General features: G+C 35.6%; 1 protein-coding gene across 4 annotated transcripts in view; it reads left to right on the top strand.

Annotated features, from left to right (window-relative positions):
- The window catches only part of ETNK1 (ethanolamine kinase 1), a 55,818-nt gene that overhangs the window by 6,900 nt on the left and 27,504 nt on the right, over positions 1–21,414 (top strand). For all 4 annotated transcript variants that reach the window (XR_014803728.1, XR_014803726.1, XR_014803727.1 and 1 more), the window contains exons 2-3: positions 11,447–11,706; positions 20,287–20,427. Coding sequence is in view for 1 of the 4 variants with exons in the window: in XM_021092211.2 (XP_020947870.1) it covers positions 11,447–11,706; positions 20,287–20,427 (401 nt within the window). In the remaining 3 variants the exon portion in view is untranslated. The remainder of the gene's footprint in view (positions 1–11,446; positions 11,707–20,286; positions 20,428–21,414) is intronic.

Raw genomic sequence — 21,414 nt, 5'->3', positions numbered from 1 at the left:
GAGTAAATTCTTATTAGTGGAATTAAAAGGTTAAAAGTAAAACCTATGTGTTAGAGTTGTCCAGAGAAACAGAATCTCATACATTCTGTATATGTGTGTATATATATATGTATGAGATATATGAGATGTACTTTTTTTTTTTTTTTTTTTTTTTTTTTAGGGCTGTACTTGTGGCATATGGGAGTTCCCAGGCTGGGGGTCAAATTGGAGCAGTAGCTGATGGCCTGTACCACAACCACAGCAATGCTGGCTTCGAGCCTTGTCTGCAACCTATACCACAGCTCGTGGCAGTGCTGGATCCTTAACCCACTGAGCAAGGCCAGGGATCATGCCCACATCCTTGTAGATACTAGTTGGGTTTGTTACTGCTGAGCCACAAAAATAACTCCCTATGAGATGTACTTTTAAATTTTCATATGAATGCATGTATGTATAGGAATGAATATATATCTATATATATATATAGAAATGAATAGTATATATTCCTGTATATATAGGAATGAATATATATTTAGGAATGAATATATATATATAGGAATGAATATTATATATTCCTATATATATAGGAATGAATATTATGTATTCCTATATATATAGGAATGAATATTATATATATATAAAATCTCTTTTAAGGAATTGGCTCACACAATTTTGGAGGCTGGTAAATCTGAAATTTTTAGGGCAGTCTGGTAAACTGAAAACTTTACCAGAATATTGAAGAAGAATGTCTCAGGAAAACCTAGGTTTTGCTTTTATAGCTTTTCACCTGATTGAATAAGGATCACTCTTTTACTTGACATTAACTGGTTAATCTGTAAAATACCTTCAAAGTTGCATCTAAGCTATTGTTTAGTTGAGTAACTGGGTATTATAGCCAATTTAAGTCAACATAAAACTGTCGTGATGTTTCTCACTTTGATATAATTTGTAATCTTCAAAACAGTGTTGGAAAGTATTTATTTCCGTGTACCTTATCCAATCCGTGATATTAAATTAAAATTTTTTTTGCCAGTTGGAGACATGAAAATGGTATTTTGTTTGTTATTATGTTGCTTTTAATTTTGTTATTTTGGAAGATGGTGGAATCCAATAGTTTCTTCTGCAAGACGGTTAACTGATGTGTGTTAATTCCATCTTTCTCGGCTTCTTAGGCTTGTCTAGCAGCCATTGTCTTAAAGAAAAATGGAAGCTTGTCTTTACAGTTATATTATAGGACAGAGGGAGCTCATTCATTTGAATTAAATAATTAATCAGTCATTTTATTTATTTATTTTTATTTTTTTTGTTTTTTTGCCTTTTCTAGGACCGCTCCCACAACCTATGGAGGTTCCCAGGCCAGGGGTCGAATCAGAGCTGTAGCTGCCGGCCTGTGCCACAGCCACAGCAGCTTGAGATCTGAGCTGCGTCTGTGACCTACACTACAGCTCATGGCAACGCCAGATCCTTAACCCACTGAGCGAGGCCAGGGATCGAACCTGTGTCCTCATGGTTCCTAGTCAGATTCGTTAACCACTGCGCCACAACGGGAACTCCAATCAGTCATTTTAGACTGTAAATAAATATCAAAATTCTGCTTCCCTGCTTGCCAACTTAATCATCTTTAAGTACTAAAGAAATTTCATAGTAGCTAAGGTAGAGTTCAATATTTTTACCATCTCAGAGTTTGTAGTTGCAGGACAGTGTCACATACTAAAAGAAGGTATTGGATTATGTTTTGGGGGTCTCAAGATAACTTTTAAAGTCACTGATAATCACTTTAGCTTCTAAGGTTTCATTAAAGCTGTAATTTTTTTTTTTTTTTTTTTTTGTCCACTAGGTTTTCTGTGTTGCTTCAAATAGCAGCCTGGCAAGGTTTGGGCAATTCTTTAAGTTCCTAATTGCTGTGGTCTGGCTGAAGGCTGAATTTATGTCATTTTGATTTAGAGTACTAAAATGTTTTATAATATGTTAATTAAGATATTAATTATAATATGTTAATATTATAATATGTTTAATAACTATGTTTTATAGTGCTAAAATAGGGGAAGTGTTACTGTAAGACATTTATCTTGGTGTTAATTCTGGCAAAGGAGACAGAACCACCTCACATAATATCAACACTCCAGTTTGCATATAATTTTCACCATCAGCAGTAGCATCCCCATATTCTCCCAGAATAACTACTGCTTCTTTATAGAAGCTTCATTGTCTTGATATTTTATGTTTTGATCTGAAATTCTTTATGAGGTAGAGGGGGCCATGATTCATTTTTTTCCAAATGGTTATCAGTTGATCCAGTATCACTTATTTGAAAAGACCTTTTTTCCATTTTTAGTGTTACCTTTGTCATAAATCAGATATCTATCACTGATATGGGTCTTTTATGAATTGTGTTCTGTTCCTTTAGTCTGTTTTGTCTCTATTGCCCCAGCATCACAATGTCTTGATTATTCTCAAGCTTTGCTTCTAGGACTTGATATCTGTGTAGTTACTGTAATCCTTGGTATGGGACTCTCTTTGTCTTCTTTTAAATTGCCTTGACTATTCTTGGCATTTTAAATAAATATAAATATGGTATATCCCATTTTTTTAGTTTCAACAGTCTGCAAATGTAGTATGTCCTATTTACTACTTATTTAGTTTCTCTCAAGTTTTGAAGTTTTCAATATGGAGATCTTGCATTTTTTCATTTGATTGTTTGCCCTCTAAGAATTTGATGCTTTTTGATGTTATCTAAAGGGTTTTTTTTTTGTTTTGTTTTCTTTTTCTTTTTAGGGCCACAACTGCAGCATATGGAAGTTCCAGGCTGGGGATTGAATTGGAGCTGTAGCCACTGGCCTACACCACAGTCACAGCAACTCCAGATATGAGCTGTGTCTTTGACCTGCACCACAGCTCATGGCGATGCTGAATCCTTCACCCACTGAGCGAGGCCAGGAATTGAACCCACCTCCTCTACTACTAGTTTGGTTCATTACTGCTGAGCCACAATGGGAACTCCCTAAGGATATCATTTAAAAAAAAAATGGTTTGCTGTTGGTATACAGAAATTCAATTGATTGTTTTATAGTGAATTTTCCACATGTTCTAATTTTTAAAATGTAGAATAGATTCTTTGTGCATTTTCTCTGTATCTGGAAATAATGACAGTTTAGTCTTTTCCTTTCACATTCCTATTTTTGTTGTTACTGTTGTTTTTATCTTACTGCACTGACTAGGACATCAGCACAATATTGAAATAGAAGGTGATGGTGGGACATCCTTGCCTTGTTCCAATCTGAGGGAGAACATTTTCAATAATTTATTGCTATGTATTTTTGCTGTAGGTTTTCTTTGAACACTTATCAGTTTGAGGACGTTTCATTTTATTCTTGATTTGTTAAGTATTTTAATCATGAATGAGTGTTGAATTTTATCAAGTACTTTTCTGCATCTCGTAGTGGTTACATGATTTGCCTCCATTTTTCTGTTATTGAGCTCAATTACACTGACTTTTTTTTTGTCTTTTTATGGCTGCACTGATGGCATATGGAAGTTCCCAGGCTAGGGGTTGAATTGGAGCTATAGCTGCACACCACAGCCACAGCCACAGCAATCCGGGAGCCAAGCCATGTCTGTGACTGATACCATAGCTCATGGCAGCGCTAAATCCTTAACCCACTGAACGAAGCCAGGGATTGAACCTGTGTCCTCATGAATACTAGTTGGGTTTGTTACTGCTGAGCCACAGCAGGAACTCCTTTGTTGACTTTTTAGAATAATTTGAATGTTAAAAGTCATTGTATTCTTGGAGCAAAGCCCATTTGATTGTGATGTGTTCTCCTTTTTATATCTGTTGTATCAGTTGCTAATATTTCAATTGGGATTTTTGTGTGGAAGAGAGTCTATAGTTTTCCTTTTTTGTATTGTCCTTGACAAGTTTTAGTGTCAGGTTGCCACCTGTTTCTTTTTTTTCTGTTTTTGAAAGTGTTGTTGATAGAAATATATGTCTGTACTATTTACTTTATGGTAATGAATTCATTTTGTTTTTATGGCTGCACCTGTGGCATATGGACATTCCCAAGCCAGGAGTTGAATTGGAGCTGCACCTGTGGCCTCTGCCACAGCCACAGCAACCCTGGATCTGGGCTGCATCTGCAAGCGATGCCACAGCTTATGGCAACACTGATCTTTAACCCATGGAGCGATGGTGGGGATCCAACCCACATCCTCACAGAGAAACTGTCAGGTCCTTAATCCACTGAGCTACAGTGGGAACTCCATAAGTTTTTTTTCTTTATTGTGGTAAAAAACAATAAATTTACCATCTTAACCAGTTTTACCTGAAGTGTGTGTGTGGTGGGTTATTGATGTCTAGCTCACGTTCAGTGTAGTTTAAGAAGATACTCCTAATGATTTTAATCTTCTGATATTTATTGAGGCTTGCTTTATAACCATACCTGTAGTCAAGTTTTGGTAATATTTCATGTATGCTTAAAAAGGATGCGTATTCTCTTGTTGAATACAATGTTCTGCGTATGTCAGCTAAGTTGGATTTTTAATTCTTTTGTTCAGCTCTCTTTATATGTAATGGTTTTTCCCTGTTTTTTAAAAATCTGCTTTTGAGAGATGTGCTCAAGTTTCAAACAATTATTGTGGAAGCAAAAAAAATTTTTTTGAGTTATGTTATTGTATGCATACAGAATTGTATAGACTTGATTAATCAATCCTTTTATCATTATTAAATATCTCTATGTTTCAGAATATATAGTTAGGATCTATTTTGTCTGATATGGTGTAGGTACATCATCATTCTTTTACATGTCTTGTAAAACAGCCTATAGTTTTCTTTTTCATACTTAATTTTTATTTATTTATTTATTTCGCCCCCCCCCGGGGGGGGGATATATGGAGGCTCCCGGGCTAGGGGTTGAATTGGAACTTCAGCTGCAGCCTATACCACAGCCACAGCAATGTGGGATCTGAGCCACGTCTGAGACCTACACTGCAGGTCACGGCAACGGTGGATCCTTAAGCCACTGAATGAGGCCAGGGATTGAACTTGCAACCCCATGGTTCCTAGTAGGATTCATTTCTGCTGCACCACAACAGGACCTCCCATACTTAATTTTTAAATTGGATTATTTAGTTATGTTACATTTAATGTAACTGCTCATATGGTTGAGTTTTTTTTTTCTTTTTTTTAAATTATAGTTGATTTACCGTGTTGTGGCAGTTTCTGCTTTACAGCAAAGTGACTTAGTCATACATGTGTGTGTGTGTGTATAGTCATACGTGTGTGTGTGTGTGTATATATATATATATTCATACATATTTATATTCTTTCTTTATATTATTTTCCGTCATGGTTTATCCCCAGGAGATTGGATATAATTCCTTGTGCTTTACAGTAGCACCTTGTTGTTTATGCATCTTAAATATAATAGTTTGCATCTACCAACCCCAACTCCCGGTTCATCCCCCTTCCTCTCCCCTCCACCACCCAATCCCTCCTTGGCAGTGACAAGTCTGTTCTCTATGTCTGTGAGTCTGTTTCTGTTACTGTACTGTTTCTGTTCTGTACTGTTGAGTTTTTCACCGTACTATCTTATAATTTTTTTTTTCTATTTGACTCATCTTTTATATTCCTGTTTTTCACCTTTTTCTTCTTTTCCATAAGTTCCAAATCTCAGGGAAACTCACTGTAAAATATGAAGTGGCAAATATCATTAAGAAATTACAGTGCATGTTATGTACAAGGTATTAGCAATTGTTGAGAAGTATTCATGTCTTACCTGAGTTTAGCAATTGTCTCCTGGAAGATATAACTTCTGTGTTGGAATTTTGAAGGAAGTTAAAAGTTAGTGAGGTGAAGAAAAAGAATGGTGAATTTGTTAAGTAGATTGCTAGATAGCTTGGAACGTATTAAGGAACATGTATGGCCTAAAAAGCTTGAACTTTATCCTCTAAGCAGTGTGGAACATTTGAAGATTGCTAGTCATCATGTTCATATTTGTGTTTTAGACGGATTATTCTGGTAGCAGTATAGTGAGTGAATTTTTGGGTGAGTGAGAAGATGGTTAAACTGGCAAAAGAGAGACCAATGAGGTTATTAAAATACTACAGATAGGAGATTGACAAGGTCCTGGATTTGGGTGGTAGAAGTGGGGATGGAGAAACAGAAGTGGATTTAAGAATAACCCAGAAAGAACACTTTTTATTTGGGGGATGGAGAGGAAGTGACTCTGAAATGTGCCTCAGTGAATGGAAGATAAAGTGAATTGGTACCGGAGTTTCCGTCGTGGCACAGTGGTTAACAAATCTGACTAGGAACCATGAGGTTGCAGGTTCGATCCCTGGCCTTGCTCTGTGGGTTAAGGATCCGGTGTTGCTGTGAACTGTGGTGTAGGTTGCAGACATGGCTTGGATCCCATGTTGCTGTGGCTCTGGCTTAGGCCTGTGGCTACAGCTCCAATTAGACCCCTGGCCTGGGAAACTCCATATGCTGCGGGAGTGGCCCAAGAAATGGCAAAAAGACCAAAAAAAAAAAAAAAAAAAAAAAAAAAAAAAGAACTGGTACCATGAAGTAATTTATTCCTGGTTTTAAGCAATTTTATTATGAGGTCCCTTGGGGATGTAGTTTTATGTGTAATCTCTCTGTTAATGAATGCTCTTCTCTCTCTTTCTGATAATTCTTTTTTTCCTCTGTGTTTTGTTTTGAATAGTTCTTTTTTTTTTTTTTTTTTTTTGTCTTTGTTTTTGTCTGTGACCTACACCACAGCTCACGGCAACGCCGGATCGTTAACTCACTGAGCAAGGCCAGGGATCGAACCCGCAACCTCATGGTTCCTGGTCAGATTCATTAACCACTGTGCCACGATGGGAACTCCATGTTTTTGATAGTTCTTATTAAAATATGCCCCCCCCATATGTGAATTACTCTTAAATCCCATCTAGTGTGTTTTTCACCTCAGATACCTTGAGAAGTTTGATTCGGGGCTTTTTCATATCTTGTCTCTGCTTAACTTTGTGTTATAGAATACAAAATTTTCTTTTTTAAAATACAGTTTTAACATCTGCTAATTCTAGCATCTGTGTCAGTTCTGGTTGTTTTCAATTAATTGATCTCCCTCCCACTCCATTGTGGATTGTATTTTTCTGCCTTTTTTGCATGCCAGATAATCTTTCATTGGATGTCAAACATCGAGAATTTCACCTTGTCAGGCACTGGATCGTTTTCATAGGCTTTTGGAATAGTTTAAATCTTTTGGGTCTTGCTTTTAAGAATTGTTAGTTGGGACCAGTGCAGCAGCATTGAATCCAGGGCTAATCTATAACACAGATTTTTGTGTTAATTTTAAACTTGTATGATTTCCTCATAAATTATTTTGCTATCTTGTATTAAATTTTTTAACTCGAATTTTATTACATTTGTAGTTGTACAACGATCATTACAACCCAATTTTATAGCGTTTCCATCCCAAACCCCCAGTCCATCCCCCCACCCCCCAGCCTGTTTCCTTTGGAAACCATAAGTTTTTCAAAGTCTGAGTCAGTATCTGTTCTGCAAAGAAGTTCATTGTGTCCTTTTTTTAGATTCCACATGTAAGTGATAGCTTATGATGTTGGTGTCTCAATGTCTGCCTAACTTCACTTAGCATAATAATTTCTGGGTCCATTCATTTTGCTATAAATGCTGTATTTCTTTCCTTTTAATGGCTGAATAATATTCCATTGTGTATATATATACCACATCTTCTTTATCCACTCTTCTGTTGATGGACATTTAGGTTGTTTCCCTGTCTTGGCTATTGTATACAGTGCTGCAGTGAACATTGGAGTACATGTATCTTTTCAAGTCATGGTTTTCTTTGGATAGATGCCCAGGAATAAAATTTAAATATATAGTTATCTGCATACTTGTTCTTAGTGTGTGCCGGGAACTTTGTTGTTATGTGCTTTTGTGTATCTTTTGATTATTAATCCTCATAAGAACCTATAAAGTAGATTCTAAAATGCTGATATTAAACATGAGGTTTATGAAGCACATACAGGTTAAATGACTTGCCTAAGGTTACTCAGCTTATAGCTAACACAGCCAGAATTTACACTCAAGCAGTCTTGCTCTTTTGTTCATCGTCAGAACTAGTATTATCTTAAATACTTGACAAGCAGTGCAGGATAAACCCTATAAAAAGGAGCTCCATGATATTTGTGTTAGTTTTGTTCCCCTTCTATTGAGGTGGAATTTTGTTTTATTTTGTTTCGTTTCATTTCGTTTCATTTCAGTCTTTTTAGGGCTGTACCAATGGCATATCTACTGAGCCACAATAACTCCTGAGGTGGAATTTTTTATTTCTAGTGTATATTTGATATAGTACACATACCTAGTATATGCCTTGTATATTTTTAATTGCATGTTTCAGAAGTTCAGCACATTGAAATTATTTGTTGGTTTATATATGAGGTGAAAAATCATCCAAGAGCAAAAAGCAATAATATACATCTTTAAAGTCAGAAATCTTAAGAGATCATCAGGAACATGCCAATAGCTGAACAAGTTGGGTTTATTACTCCCTGCAGTTAAGGAAGAATTATTCCATGTGGAATAGTGGGGCTTTCAGTATGTGAGTGTAAAAAGGGCTTAGTATGAATTTGTTGGGTGATTTGGGAGAGGGTTCAAGGAAACAAGGCTTTCCTCTGGATTGGGGGCTGTCAGGAAGGAAAAGGGGCAGTGTATTGCTGTTGTGGGTAACACATCTTACCTAGAGGACTGGAGGAATGAAGCAGGGCCAAAGCTGTGACTGGAAAAGGAGCAGCAGTCTTTCACACTAGCCAGACTAGGAGGATGTTTGGTCGTTTTTGTGGCTTAGAAAAAATTCATAGTTTTGTCTATGTTCAGACATGATTACAGAGTGGTTTTGTTTTTGTCTTGCTCCATTATGGTCACAGAGTGGCCTCATCTGATATTAGTGTTCTGTCAATTTGCTTATGTTCAACAGTCTGCAGGCCTTGATGTGTGTGCCAGGTCTGTTCCTAGCTCTTGGATTTCTTTTGTTTTTCTCAGTAATTTAATTTTTTCACCTGTAAACTAGATTCATTGCATTAAAAAAAAAAGTGAGAAAACACACATAAGCCAAAAGAAAAAAGTTTAAACTACTTAGAGGGAAACAAGAAATAAGATTGAAACTACGTAATATTTTTATTGGATATCTTTGCACACATTTTTATCCTTATCTATACATAAAATATTCTTATAAATGAAGTTATATTTTCATATATTTATTTTTTTGCTCTACAGATTTATTGTGACTGTCATTTCATGGCAGATAGGTGACTGTACAATAGAGATTATTAGGGTTAGTGTCATGGGAGTTGGGAATCCTATGTCATCCTTATATATGTTTTATAGTTTATTTAGTAATGTTATCATTTCTAGCCCTTTTAAGTGCATATATCTTTTTATGTATGTTACTGTATGTATACTGTAGCAGGCACAACTAAATAAATTTATTATAGGCAAGAGCAAAAGAATACATTTGTTGTAAGCTAGATCAAGAAAACATTAATGTTCTATATGGGTTTTTATGTTTAAGTATTAAGTCCTTACTATTTGTTATAAGGATGTAGAAAACAGATTATGAGTCCTGGATTATTAGAGTGTTATTCATTATAAGCATTTCAGAATGCTAATTTCTCAGACTTTATTACAGTAATTGAAATACTTTATCTCTGCATGACATCTGGAGAAATTACAGAATAACATGTGTGAATTGATATGGCATTTTATTAAGAAACAACATGCTTTTCAAAATAGATTTTAGTAAAATGATGGAATTTAGTTTAAATGCGTATGCTTCTTGTTAGTGTCTCCATACATAGCACCTTTTTGAAACCTAGGTGGAAAGCAATGTTTGCATGTTTCTACATACCCAAAAAATATAGGTATTTAAAATAAATCTTTCCACATTAACCCATAAAATTGACCTGCAGTAGGTGACTAAGGATAAGTAAATATATTGTTTCACATTTCAACTGAAGATCTCAGGCCTTTTCAGATGTCATTTATCATTACAACACTCTTATCAAAATAGGAACTTTTACCCTCTTTCTTAGGCATTAGTTAAATGTGTATAAAACTTATCCATTGTGCATTATTCCTATTCTTTCCAAGTTATCTTGGGAAAAGTGTCCTTAATTCTTACTTTCACTTTCCTATCCCTTTATTCCACCTGAGAGCCTCCAAAAGCTCTTAGTTATATATAACTGGGTAAATTAGTGTAGCAGAAAATAAAAGTTAATTTTTTAACAGACTTAAAGAACTAGTATTGCTAATCATTTGTTTGCTTTTTATTATATCATTGTACTTCAGTCTAAAAAAGTTCTTTAAGTACTTAAAAGTCCTCAAACTCCCTTTTAGAAAATATCAAAGAAACTTCTAGTTACCTCTATTTCTAAGTAAGGTTGTGCTTATTTATTTATTTATTTCTTTTAGCTTTAGCATTCAAGTTTAAATTATTCTAACCTGAATACTTAAAACAGTTTCTAATGCATATTATGTTAAGTAATCGTTGAAAATAATGTTTAAAATTTAGTTTTTTGGAGTTCCCATCGTGGCGCAGTGGTTAATGAATCCGACTAGGAACCGTGAGGTTGCGGTTTCGGTCCCTGCCCTTCCTCAGTGGGTTAAGGATCCGGCGTTGCCGCGTTGCCGTGAGCTGTGGTGTAGGTTGCAGACGCAGCTCGGATCCCACATTGCTGTGGCTCTGGCGTAGGCCGGTGGCTACAGCTCCGATTCAACCCCTAGCCTGGGAATCTCCATATTTCTTGGGAGCGGCCCAAGAAATAGCAACAACAACAGACAAAAGACAAAAAAAGACAAAAAAAAAAAAAATTAGTTTTTTATAAGTTGGAGATTTACCATAATACAAATTACAGTACATTATACATGTATATTTAAACTTGTGAGCATTGTTAAAGATTTTTTTATGTCATATGCTATGCTCACAAAAGAGCTGCTTTCTCTATGTCTTCAGAGACCTTCAAATCTATTAGACATAGGAGAGAGAAGAGAGCAACAAATTAAATAGCATTTTTTAAAATCTAGAATTAAAATTATAGGCATTAGGCAAAATCATATTCAAATGTTATGTTAAAAAGTAGATATTTTTGGAGTTCCTGATGTGGATCAGCAGGTTACGAACCTGACTAGTGTCCATGAGGATGTGGGTTCGAACCCTGGCCTCACTCAGTCAGTTAAGGATCTGGCATTGCTGTGGCTCAGATCACATATTGCTGTGATGTAGGCCAGCAGCCACAGTTCCAATTCAACCCCTAGCATGGAAACTTCCGTATGCTGCAGGTGTGGCCCTAAAAAGAAAAAAAAGTAGATACTGTCTTTCAATTAGTGTTTAATTATTTTCCTTAAAAGTAAATAATTGGTTTTTCTCCCATTTTTCTTTCTTTTTTTTTTTTTTTTTTTTGGCAGCTTTTCACAGATGGAATCACAAATAAGCTTATTGGCTGTTATGTGGGCAACACAATGGAGGACGTAGTCCTGGTACGAATTTATGGCAATAAGACTGAGTTGTTAGTTGATCGAGAGGAAGAAGTGAAGAGTTTCCGAGTGTTGCAGGCTCATGGCTGTGCACCACAACTCTACTGTACCTTCAACAATGGACTATGCTATGAATTTATACAGGGAGAAGCGTTGGATCCAAAGCATGTCTGCAACCCTGCCATTTTCAGGTACGTTTCTTTTTCTAAATAACTTTTCCTTTTGAAAAATAAGGAGTACTATGTGCACTATGGAAATGTTTTTTAAAAAGACCTTTTCTTTCCTTGAACAACTGTGTTAATCTAAAAACTTTCTTCACTTCAGGTTTTGTCTTGTCTTGTTTTGCTAGGATTATTAGCCTTTTGCAGAGGCTCAGGAGTTCCCATCGTGTCTCAGTGGTAATGAAACCAACTAGTACCCAAGAGGACAAGAGTTTGATCCCTAGCCTCTCTCACTGGGTTAAGGATCCAGTGAGCTGTGAGCTGTGGTATGGGGTGTAGACGGGGCTCTGATCCTGTATTGCTGGGGTGTAGGTGGGCAGGCTCATGGCTCTGACTCGACCCCTAGCCTGGGAACTTCTATTTACTGCTGGTGTGGCCCTAAGAAGACAAAAAAAAAAAAAAAAAAAAAAAAAAAAGAAAAGAAAAGACTTCTTAATTTTTTAAAGTAGAGATTGAATCAAAGTATTGTACATTTCCGGAGTTCCCGTCGTGGCGCAGTGGTTAACGAATCCGACTAGGAACCATGAGGTTGCGGGTTCGGTCCCTGGGCTTGCTCAGTGGGTTAATGATCCGGCGTTGCCGTGAGCTGTGGTGTAGGTTGCAGACGCAGCTCGGATCCCACATTGCTGTGACTCTGGCGTAGGCCGGTGGCTACAGCTCCGATTCGATTCCTAGGCTGGGAATCTCCATATGCCGCAGGAAGTGGCCCTAGAAAAGGCAAAAAGACAAAAGAAAAAAAAAAATATTGTACATTTCCTACACTAAGTTTTGTTACTCAGTTGCTCATAGTTTTGGAGTTCTTGCTTACTCTAAGATTCTTTTAATTTTGTTAACACGTCTTTTTTACTCTTTAAACTTCTAATTATTTAATTCAAAGTATTATGTTTTCTATAAGAATAATGTTTTACATACGCTTAATCATTTTTCTAAAATTGTTAAAACTTTTCTGTTCTTTCAAAATTAAAGAGTTTGATTTGAAAACAAGTTCATTCGTAGTTTAAATCAGGAGTTCTCAAACATTTTGGTCTCAAGACCCTTTTACAACTTCTAGGATTCAAAGAACTTTTACTTATGTGAGTTATGTTTATCAGTATTTACCATGTTAGCAATTAAAACAAATGTTTTAGAATGAAAGAATGTCAAGTGCACATTTTTTTAGCTGTCAGCATGATGACATCATCATACCACCTTATGTAGCTTCTCAAAACTATACTGTACACTTGTTAGAAAATGAGAGTGAAGAAAGGTAAATAATACGTTATGAAAAGCAGGTTTTTTTTTTTTTTTTGGTCTTTTTTAAGGCTGCACCCATGACATATGGAGGTTCCCAGGCTAGGGGTCAAATTGGAGCTATAGCCTCTGGCCTATAGCACAGTCACAGCAACGCCAGATCCAGGCTGCATCTGTGACCTGTACCACAGATCACGGCAACGCCAGATCCTTTAACCCACTGAGTGAGGCCAGGAATCGAACCTGCATCCTCGTGTTACTAGTTGGATTCGTTTAGGCTGAGTCACGACGGGAACGCCTGAAAAATGGTTTTAACCTCACAAACCTCCTGAAAGGGTCTTGAGCCTTAGATCAAAGTCCACAATATTCTCTTATTTGGCTTCTTTAGACACAGCTACTTGCCTATATTGTTATTATAATAAAGAGTATCTAATTTGCATATAAAAGTATCTACTTTGCGTATTTATGTTTAATTTAGTCTTGCGTATTTATGTTTAATTCAGAGAGTCTCTGCCCTACTAGTAATTTACAGTCTGTGACATACAATAACCTTGGGGAAAAAATAAACTAAATAAGTATACAAAGAAGAAAGAAGATTTTCAAAAAAAAGTACAGATAGTTTACTGTGGTATAGTTGGGAAATTAGTTTATAAATAAGATAACAGGAGTTCCTGTCGTGGCTCGGCAGAAATGAATCTGACTAGCATCCATTCGGACACAGGTTTGATCCCTGGCCTCACTCTGTGGGTTAAGGATCCAACATTGCCATGAGCTGTGGTGTAGGTCACAAACACGGCTTGGATCTGATGTGGCTGTGGCGCAGGCCAGTGGCTACAGCCCCAGTTCCACCCCTAGCCTGGGAACCTCTGTATGTTGTGGTATGGCCCTAAAAAGCAAAAAAAAAAAAAAAGGAAGCTGAGGGTAATATTAGGTAAAGATGAATTGCATCTGGCTAATGCTTAGCGAGTAGTTCAACTCATGGAAATTTATCATCTTTTTTTTTCTTTTTAGGGCCACATCTGGGGCATATGGAAGTTCCTGGAGCTAGGGGTTGAATGGGAGCTGCAGCTGCTGGCCTGTACCACAGCCACAGCAATGCCGTATCCAGGCTGCATCTGTAATCTACACTGCAGCTTGCGGTAATGCCGGATAGTTAACTCACTGAGCGAGATTAGGGATTGAACCGACATTGTCATGGATACTGGTTGGGTTCCTAAGCCGCTGAACTATAATGGGAACTCCCTAATCTGTTTTATTTGAACTTTTCTGTAGCAATCAAGTATTGCAGAGACCTTTAACTTTTTTTTTTTTTAAATCAAACATGTTTAAGAATTTTCTCATCAGGTATTTCCCTAAAACTTGCCATAAGAGCTGGGAATCCTAGCTGAAGTTTAATCGAAACCATCCAGCAATAGACATAATGGGAGAAATGCAGTTTAAAGTGAATTACTGCACATTTGTCAAGAATGTAACTAAACAAACACCATTTTCTAATGCTGAGGATATTATAGTGGAACTGGTACACTGTGGGTTGCAGTAAAATTGGTAATGTTCTCTTTTGGAAATCAGTAGCGTAATATATAAAAGAATGTTATATGCTTATTTGTGTTATGGCAACTCTTTAATATGGTATAACTAAGGTATATCAGCACAAATGAGTGTTATGTTTCTATTGAAATTATAATTTTGAATATTGTCTAAAACATGCAAAATGTCTGATGTAGGACTAAAAGGAAAAAATCAGCTTAATAGTTGAACTATAGCTATAAGTCAGACAATAATTTGCTTATGTGAAAGCCCAAAGGGAGTTTGTAAAAAAGTTCATTCTGATGGAATGGTGTAGGATTAGGGATTTTTTTTCTAATTTCAAAAAATGCCTGTTATTATTATAATAATGCTCTCAATTTTTTAAAAACTTCCAAGAGGAGGAGCAGTCAGTATTAGTGGGTATTTGAGGGAATTCTTTGCAGCCTTGAGATTTTCAAACATTTGGCTTTATTGAGTATGGAATTTTCAAGTACCATTTGCCTTGGTATTAGTTCAGTAAAACCTTATCTTATTGAGAGTAGGTAAAAGAAGGACCAATCTATGATAGTGAAAATCAGAAAACTTAATTTTGTATTACCTTTTGAGTATACAAATACAAATTAATGGTTATTTAAATAATGCTAAGTCACCTTAATGAAGAGCTTTTATATAGTTGTATGTGAAATTTACTAATAGAAAACAATTGACGTTCTCTAATGAAGGCTTTTTAAGAACTATATTTTTTGACCATTTAATTAACATTTTTTAAATTGTGATAAAATTCATATAACAAAATTTACCATCTTAATCATTTTTTGTACAGTTCTGTAATGTTAGGTACATTCACATAGTTGTGCAACCAATCTATGCAATTTTTTTCTTATAAAACTAAAATTGTATGTGCATTAAAGAAGTTTCCCATTCTCCCTTTTACCAAGCCTTGGCAACTATCATTCTACTTTCTATCTGTATAAACTTGATTATTCTAGGTACCTTGTATAAATGGAATCATATTTTTATCTTTTTGTGCCTGGCTAATTTCACTTAGCCCAGTGTCTTCAAAGTTTAACCATGTTGTAGCATGTGTCAGAATTTCCTTCCTTGTTTAAGGCTAATATTCCTTTGTATGTGTTTGCCAAGTTTTGTTTATTCATTAATCCATAGGTGGACGTTTGGGTTACTTCTACTTTTTCACTATTGTGGATAATGCTGTTATGAACTTGGGTGTGCAAATGATGTTTGAAGACCCTGTTTTCAAATCTTTTGGGGATATAATCAGAAGCAGCGTAGTTCCTGTTATGGCACATTGCAAACGGATCCCACTAGTGGTCATGAGGTTGCGGGTTTGATCCCCGGCCTCGCTCAGTGGGTTAAAGATCCGGTGTTGTTGCGGCTGTGGTGTAGGCCAGCATCTGGTGGGTGCGGTCCTAAAAAGCAAAAAAAAAGGAAAAGAGATAGAATTGCTTATCATGTTGTAATTTTTTTAGGACCTACCTTACTGTTTTCCATAGCAATTGCACAAATTTACATTCCCTACCAACAGTGCACAAGGGTTCAGTTTCTCCAAGTCCTTGCTTTTTTTTTTTTTTTTTTTTTTTTTGGCTTTTTAGGGCCGCACCTGCAGCATATGAAAATTCCTGGGCAGCTGCCAGCCCATGCCACAACCACAGCAACAGCCGCTCTGAGCTTTGCCTGCACCCTACACCACAGCTCATGGCAATTCTGGATCCTTAACCTGCTGAGCGAGGTCAGGGGTCAAACCATGGATACTAGTCAGGTTCTTAACCTGCTAAAAACCATGACGGACACTCCTATTTTTTTTTTTTTTTTTTCTTTTTTGGTAGTAGCCATCATAACTTCGAGGAGGTGGTATCTCATTGTAGTTTTAATTTCTGTTTCCTTAATGTTTAGTCACGTTGAGCATCTTTCCTTATGCTTGTTGGCTATTTGTGTATCATATTGTGGGAAATGTCAATTCAAGTCCTCTACCAGTTTTCTAATTGGATTGTTTGTCTTTTGTTGTCAAGATGTAAGAGTACTTTATGACTTACAAATATTTTACAAATATTTTACTTAATTCTGTGGCTTACCTTTTTATTCTGTTGATTTTGTCCTTTGATGCACAGTTTTAAATTTTGATGTACTCCAGTTTATCTGTTTTTACTTTTGTTATCTATGCTATTGATGTCATATCCAAGAAATCATTGCCAAGTCCAGTGTCATGAAGCTTTCCCCCATGTTTTCTTCTAAGGGTTTTATAGTTTTAGCTTTTATATTTAGATTTTTCGATCCACGTTGTTATCATTTTTATGCGTGATTTAAGAAAAAGATTCAGAAACTTCTCTCCTTTACATATGGATAGCCTGTTTTTTCCAGGACCAGTTGTTGAAAAGACTGTCTTTTGCCATCAAATGGTCTTGGCATCCTTATTGCTTGGCATCCTTATTGCTAGCATGGAAGAGTAAGGCATGGTCTTTGCCTCTTGTAGAATAACTTAGTGTTAGTATTTACTGATAATATTGACAAACCAATCTCAACTATTGCTATTATTATTTGCCACTATTTTTTAAAATTACATAGGAAAATTCTACAAAACATTTTAAACAACACTGAATACATTTTTATCTATTATATAAGCATGATGCTGTCATTTAATGTCAATGTTGTGTCCATTATATAATCAAATTCTTTTTAACAGTGCACCTATAGATAGGGCAGATATATCTGTAATTTATTTTAGAAAATACAAAAAAAAAAAAAAAAAAAAAAAAAGGACCAAACAAAATAATCAGAGTTCCTGTCATGGCTCAGTGGTTAAGGAATCCGACTAGGAACCATGAGGTTACAGGTTCGATCCCTGGCCTCGCTCAGTGGGTTAAGGATCCCGCGTTGCTGTGAGCTGTGGTGTAGGTTGCAGACGCGGCCCGGATCCTACATTGCTGTGGCTGTGGGGTAGGCTGGCAGCTACAGATCCAATCAGACCCCTGGCCCAGGAACCTCCATATGCTGTGGGTGCGGCCCTAGAAAATACAAAAAAAAAGGACCAGAAAATATTAATCATTAGGACTTAAGTTTTGCAAATAGATTTTTTGTAAATATTAATTTGCTATTGTGTGATGATTATTAATATTTTAGTTTGTTTTCCATTTGAGTAAGTATGTATCACATTATTCAGAAATGTTTTTAAAATTTCATATATAATTTTTATATAAAATTTTTATAATTTCACCTGTAATTTCAGAGATTTGTTTAAAGGAGAAAATATTGATAATTTTTGATAAAAATTAGTGTTATTTGGAAATTTTTGCCTCTTTCACTCCATAGTTTGTGTTTACTTAATATTTCTATTATAACCAGTAGGAAATTGGTATGAAATGGAATATAGTCTACAGGGTCTTTGTATATGAATATGAATGTGAAATTCCTGTTGTCATTACTGAACTTAAATCTTTCTTTTTTTATATTTGGTTATGCCCATGACATTCAAAAGTTTCCAGGCCAGGGATCAAACCTATGCCACAGCACTGGCAATACTGGATCTTTAACCTGCTGAGCTCCCAGGAAATTCCTTAGATCTTTAAATTGAGTAAATTCTTATATAAAATTTTTCTGGTATTCAGGAGTATATAGCATGTTAGATTTGAAGGCAACCTTTAAGATTATTCCAGTAATTTGGTTTTCTTTGTAAGAAAACTGAGACTCAGAGAAATGAAATGATTTTCTTGAGGATAGACTGAAAATACAAATGGCAAAGTCAGAATGAAAACCCAACTAATTCTGTGTGGTTTTACTGTAATATACTATAGCGGAAAGGCCTTGGCTTTTGCATCACATAATCAGTTCAAATCCTGACTCAGTTCCACTTAGCCACCTTTATGCCAGAAAAGTCAAGTCACTCAAAACTGGTAGGTACTTTTTCTTCTAGCAGGTATTTATGTTCAACAGATTCCATTGACATGTAAGAGTTTCTTGCAGTTGTGGCCATTTTAAAGTATTTACCATAGAATTGTCATCCCAGTCACTCCTAGCTCAATAACTTACGTTTTGATAACTTCTGAGACTACATTTTGTATTTTGCAAATCAAGGACTCATACAAACTCTGGGGTAAAACTATAAAAAATGACATTATTGTTTATTTTCGAAGCTCACAGCAAATAGAATTTGTTGTATTAAATTTCTGTTCTAATATGTGACTCTTCTCCTAAATCGCTGATCTCATTTGTTGGGTCACCATTTCTAGGATATAATGTTCAGTTGATATAGTTCACCCCTTGAGTTTTATGTAACGTGGATCACTGTTCTTCAGGCCTCTTGTCCCAACTCCACTCCTTAAAATTTTAAAACAAATTCTTACTAGCTTCAAATATGTATGTGTCATACACATGTATGTATTTATACATGTGTGCATGTATATATGTATATTTTCACTCTGTTTTGATTTTGTTCATCATTTGACTTTTTCTTGAAGTTTCCTGGTGCTTAAAGTACTATATGTTCAGGCGATCCCTGGTGGCTTAGCAGATTTAAGGATCCTGTGTATTCCCTGCTGTGTCTGTTTACTGCTGTGGCACAGGTTAGATCCCTGGCCCAGGAACTTCCACATGTCATAGGCACTGCCAGAAAAAAAAAAAAGTAGTGTGTGTTCCTTTGGGCCTAGCCTTCTATGCAAATATGAGAGATTGGCATAAAATAAATAAATAAATATATATAATGTATATATAATATAAATATATTTTAGTATTCTTAGGGGAAGGTCAGTCAAATATTCATTTATATAAAAATATTTGCTAATTGTGAGGTATGAACCAAAATGCATACCTAAAAATATCATATATTTTAATATTTTGGTAATGCATTAAGACTTTTTTTGCATGGTTGCATACTCAAATCAGCCAAATTTCCCATTTTGGACAAGAATGCAATACCTTAAAGGAAAAAAATTAGTCTCAATATGATACCTATGTCTCTCCTTTTACACAACTTCAGAATCCATAGAATCCTAACTTGATCATCAGAATAAAAGCCCAAAGCAAATTTTACTCGGTTATAGTGAAACCTCATCACACTTATTTTTCAGAGAGTGTGAAAACAACATGAGGAATGCATAAGACACTACTCTTGCACAGTTGCAGCAATTTTAGGCTCAGGAGCTTGCTGAATTTGATTCTACATGTAAACTTTAAGCTTAAAGTTTAAGAACAACAATATAAGTGTTTCTCTTAAAAAATTAAGGTGGGTTAAAGAACAGAATTACATATATTTTGCTATTCACTATTTCACATCATAAAATCCTAACATTTGTTCAGAGAGTTGGTTGTTAACACACTTAAAAAAATTAACTTATAAAACCTATTTCTCTGCCCATTTACTTTTTTACTTTAGTAACTTTTTTTGCCCTTTATCAGTGACTTCAAAAGATTAAAACTAAAATGACCCAGTGCAATTTAAATGCATCAGTGATTAATATCTAACATGCACTTTGAAATCATTTATATTTATAGTTATGTATTGTTCTACTGGTCCCAAACATTGTATGAGCAAAATAGGCTGCCTATATCCAGATACTCAATCCCTTTTAGACAATATCACTGTATTCATTTTAAGTGTTTCTTACTACTTCTATTCTAAACATTTGTTTGCCTCTTCTGACTTGCCACATTATTTTGAATCATATATGGTAAAAATAAATCATGTTATAACTAGGCACCTTAGATATTTCAGTTTGCCTGGGTCAGTGTGAACTATAGAGTGCTTAACACCTTTCTTCTTTATGCTGTTTTGTTTTTAAACAGGCTAATAGCACGTCAGCTTGCTAAAATCCATGCTATTCATGCACACAATGGCTGGATTCCCAAATCTAATCTATGGCTAAAGATGGGAAAATATTTCTCTCTCATTCCTACAGGATTTGTAGATGAAGACATCAATAAGAGGTAAAATTACTTTTCCATTTGAGATTATGTTTTACATTGCTTTGCTCTATATATAGGGTTTCAAAGATAACTAAGGTTACTGTGGATAAAATCAGATTTCATTTATCTCTTTGCATTTAAGTATAATAAGCATTAATTCATTTGACTCTCAGAAAGTACTACAGAAATTTAACTGCTTCTCCTCCCCCAGCCAACTCTAAGGGGAAAAAAAGCAATCGCTATTAAAGTGGGGAAGTAGAGGGCCAGGAAACCAGTGAAGAACATTTATTTGGAAGTAAGCCTCATATAAACGATCACTATGATTGGGTAGATTTTTGCATTGTGTGTGTTGACACCATAGAGACCTTTTTAAAAAAGTTCTTTTAGTAGGGAAGCTATTTTGAATAGACCTAAAGATCAACATTGGGGCAGTGTAGTAATATATGCATGCGAAAAAGTTTGGGTTGTCTTAGTTTTCTGTGACTTTTTAAGTCTTAGAAAATGAGGTTGAAAATTCATTTACTGGAGTCTCAGCTTTTGTAAAACTTCAGGTCAAAGTGACTAAGGTATTTTATTTTCTGTATAGAAAAATTGTAAATCAGTATTTAGAATCTAAATTATATAATCATTTTTTCTTCCAGTTAATATTATTGAGATGTAGTTGATATATGGCACTGTATAAGCTTAAGGAGTACAACATAACTTACATACATTATGAAATGATTACCACAGTTAAGTTTAGTGACATCCATCGTCTCATATAGATATAAAATTAAACACAGAGAAAAAAAATTTTTTGCTTTGTGATGAAAGCCCTTAGGATTTACTCTCTTAACTTTTGTAATATAACATACCACAATGTTAATGGGGCTGGTGCTGGCCCTCTGGTGGGTAGAACTCAGTTCTGTCTGGGGTAGGTGGTTGTGGGGCCAGAGGTCCCAGATCTAGTGTCAGCCTGCTAGTAGGACAGGACCCAGATCCCATAGGCTCCTGGGCCTAATGCTGCTC

The sequence above is a fragment of the Sus scrofa genome, chromosome 5 (assembly GCF_054392235.1).
Source record: "Sus scrofa isolate SSC_HxYL_T2T_F1_AM1 chromosome 5, Sscrofa_HxYL_maternal_Yorkshire_Landrace_v2.0, whole genome shotgun sequence".
Taxonomy (NCBI): domain Eukaryota; kingdom Metazoa; phylum Chordata; class Mammalia; order Artiodactyla; family Suidae; genus Sus; species Sus scrofa.
Note: the sequence above shows the minus strand (reverse complement) of the source record. Positions and strands in the feature narration are given on the sequence as shown.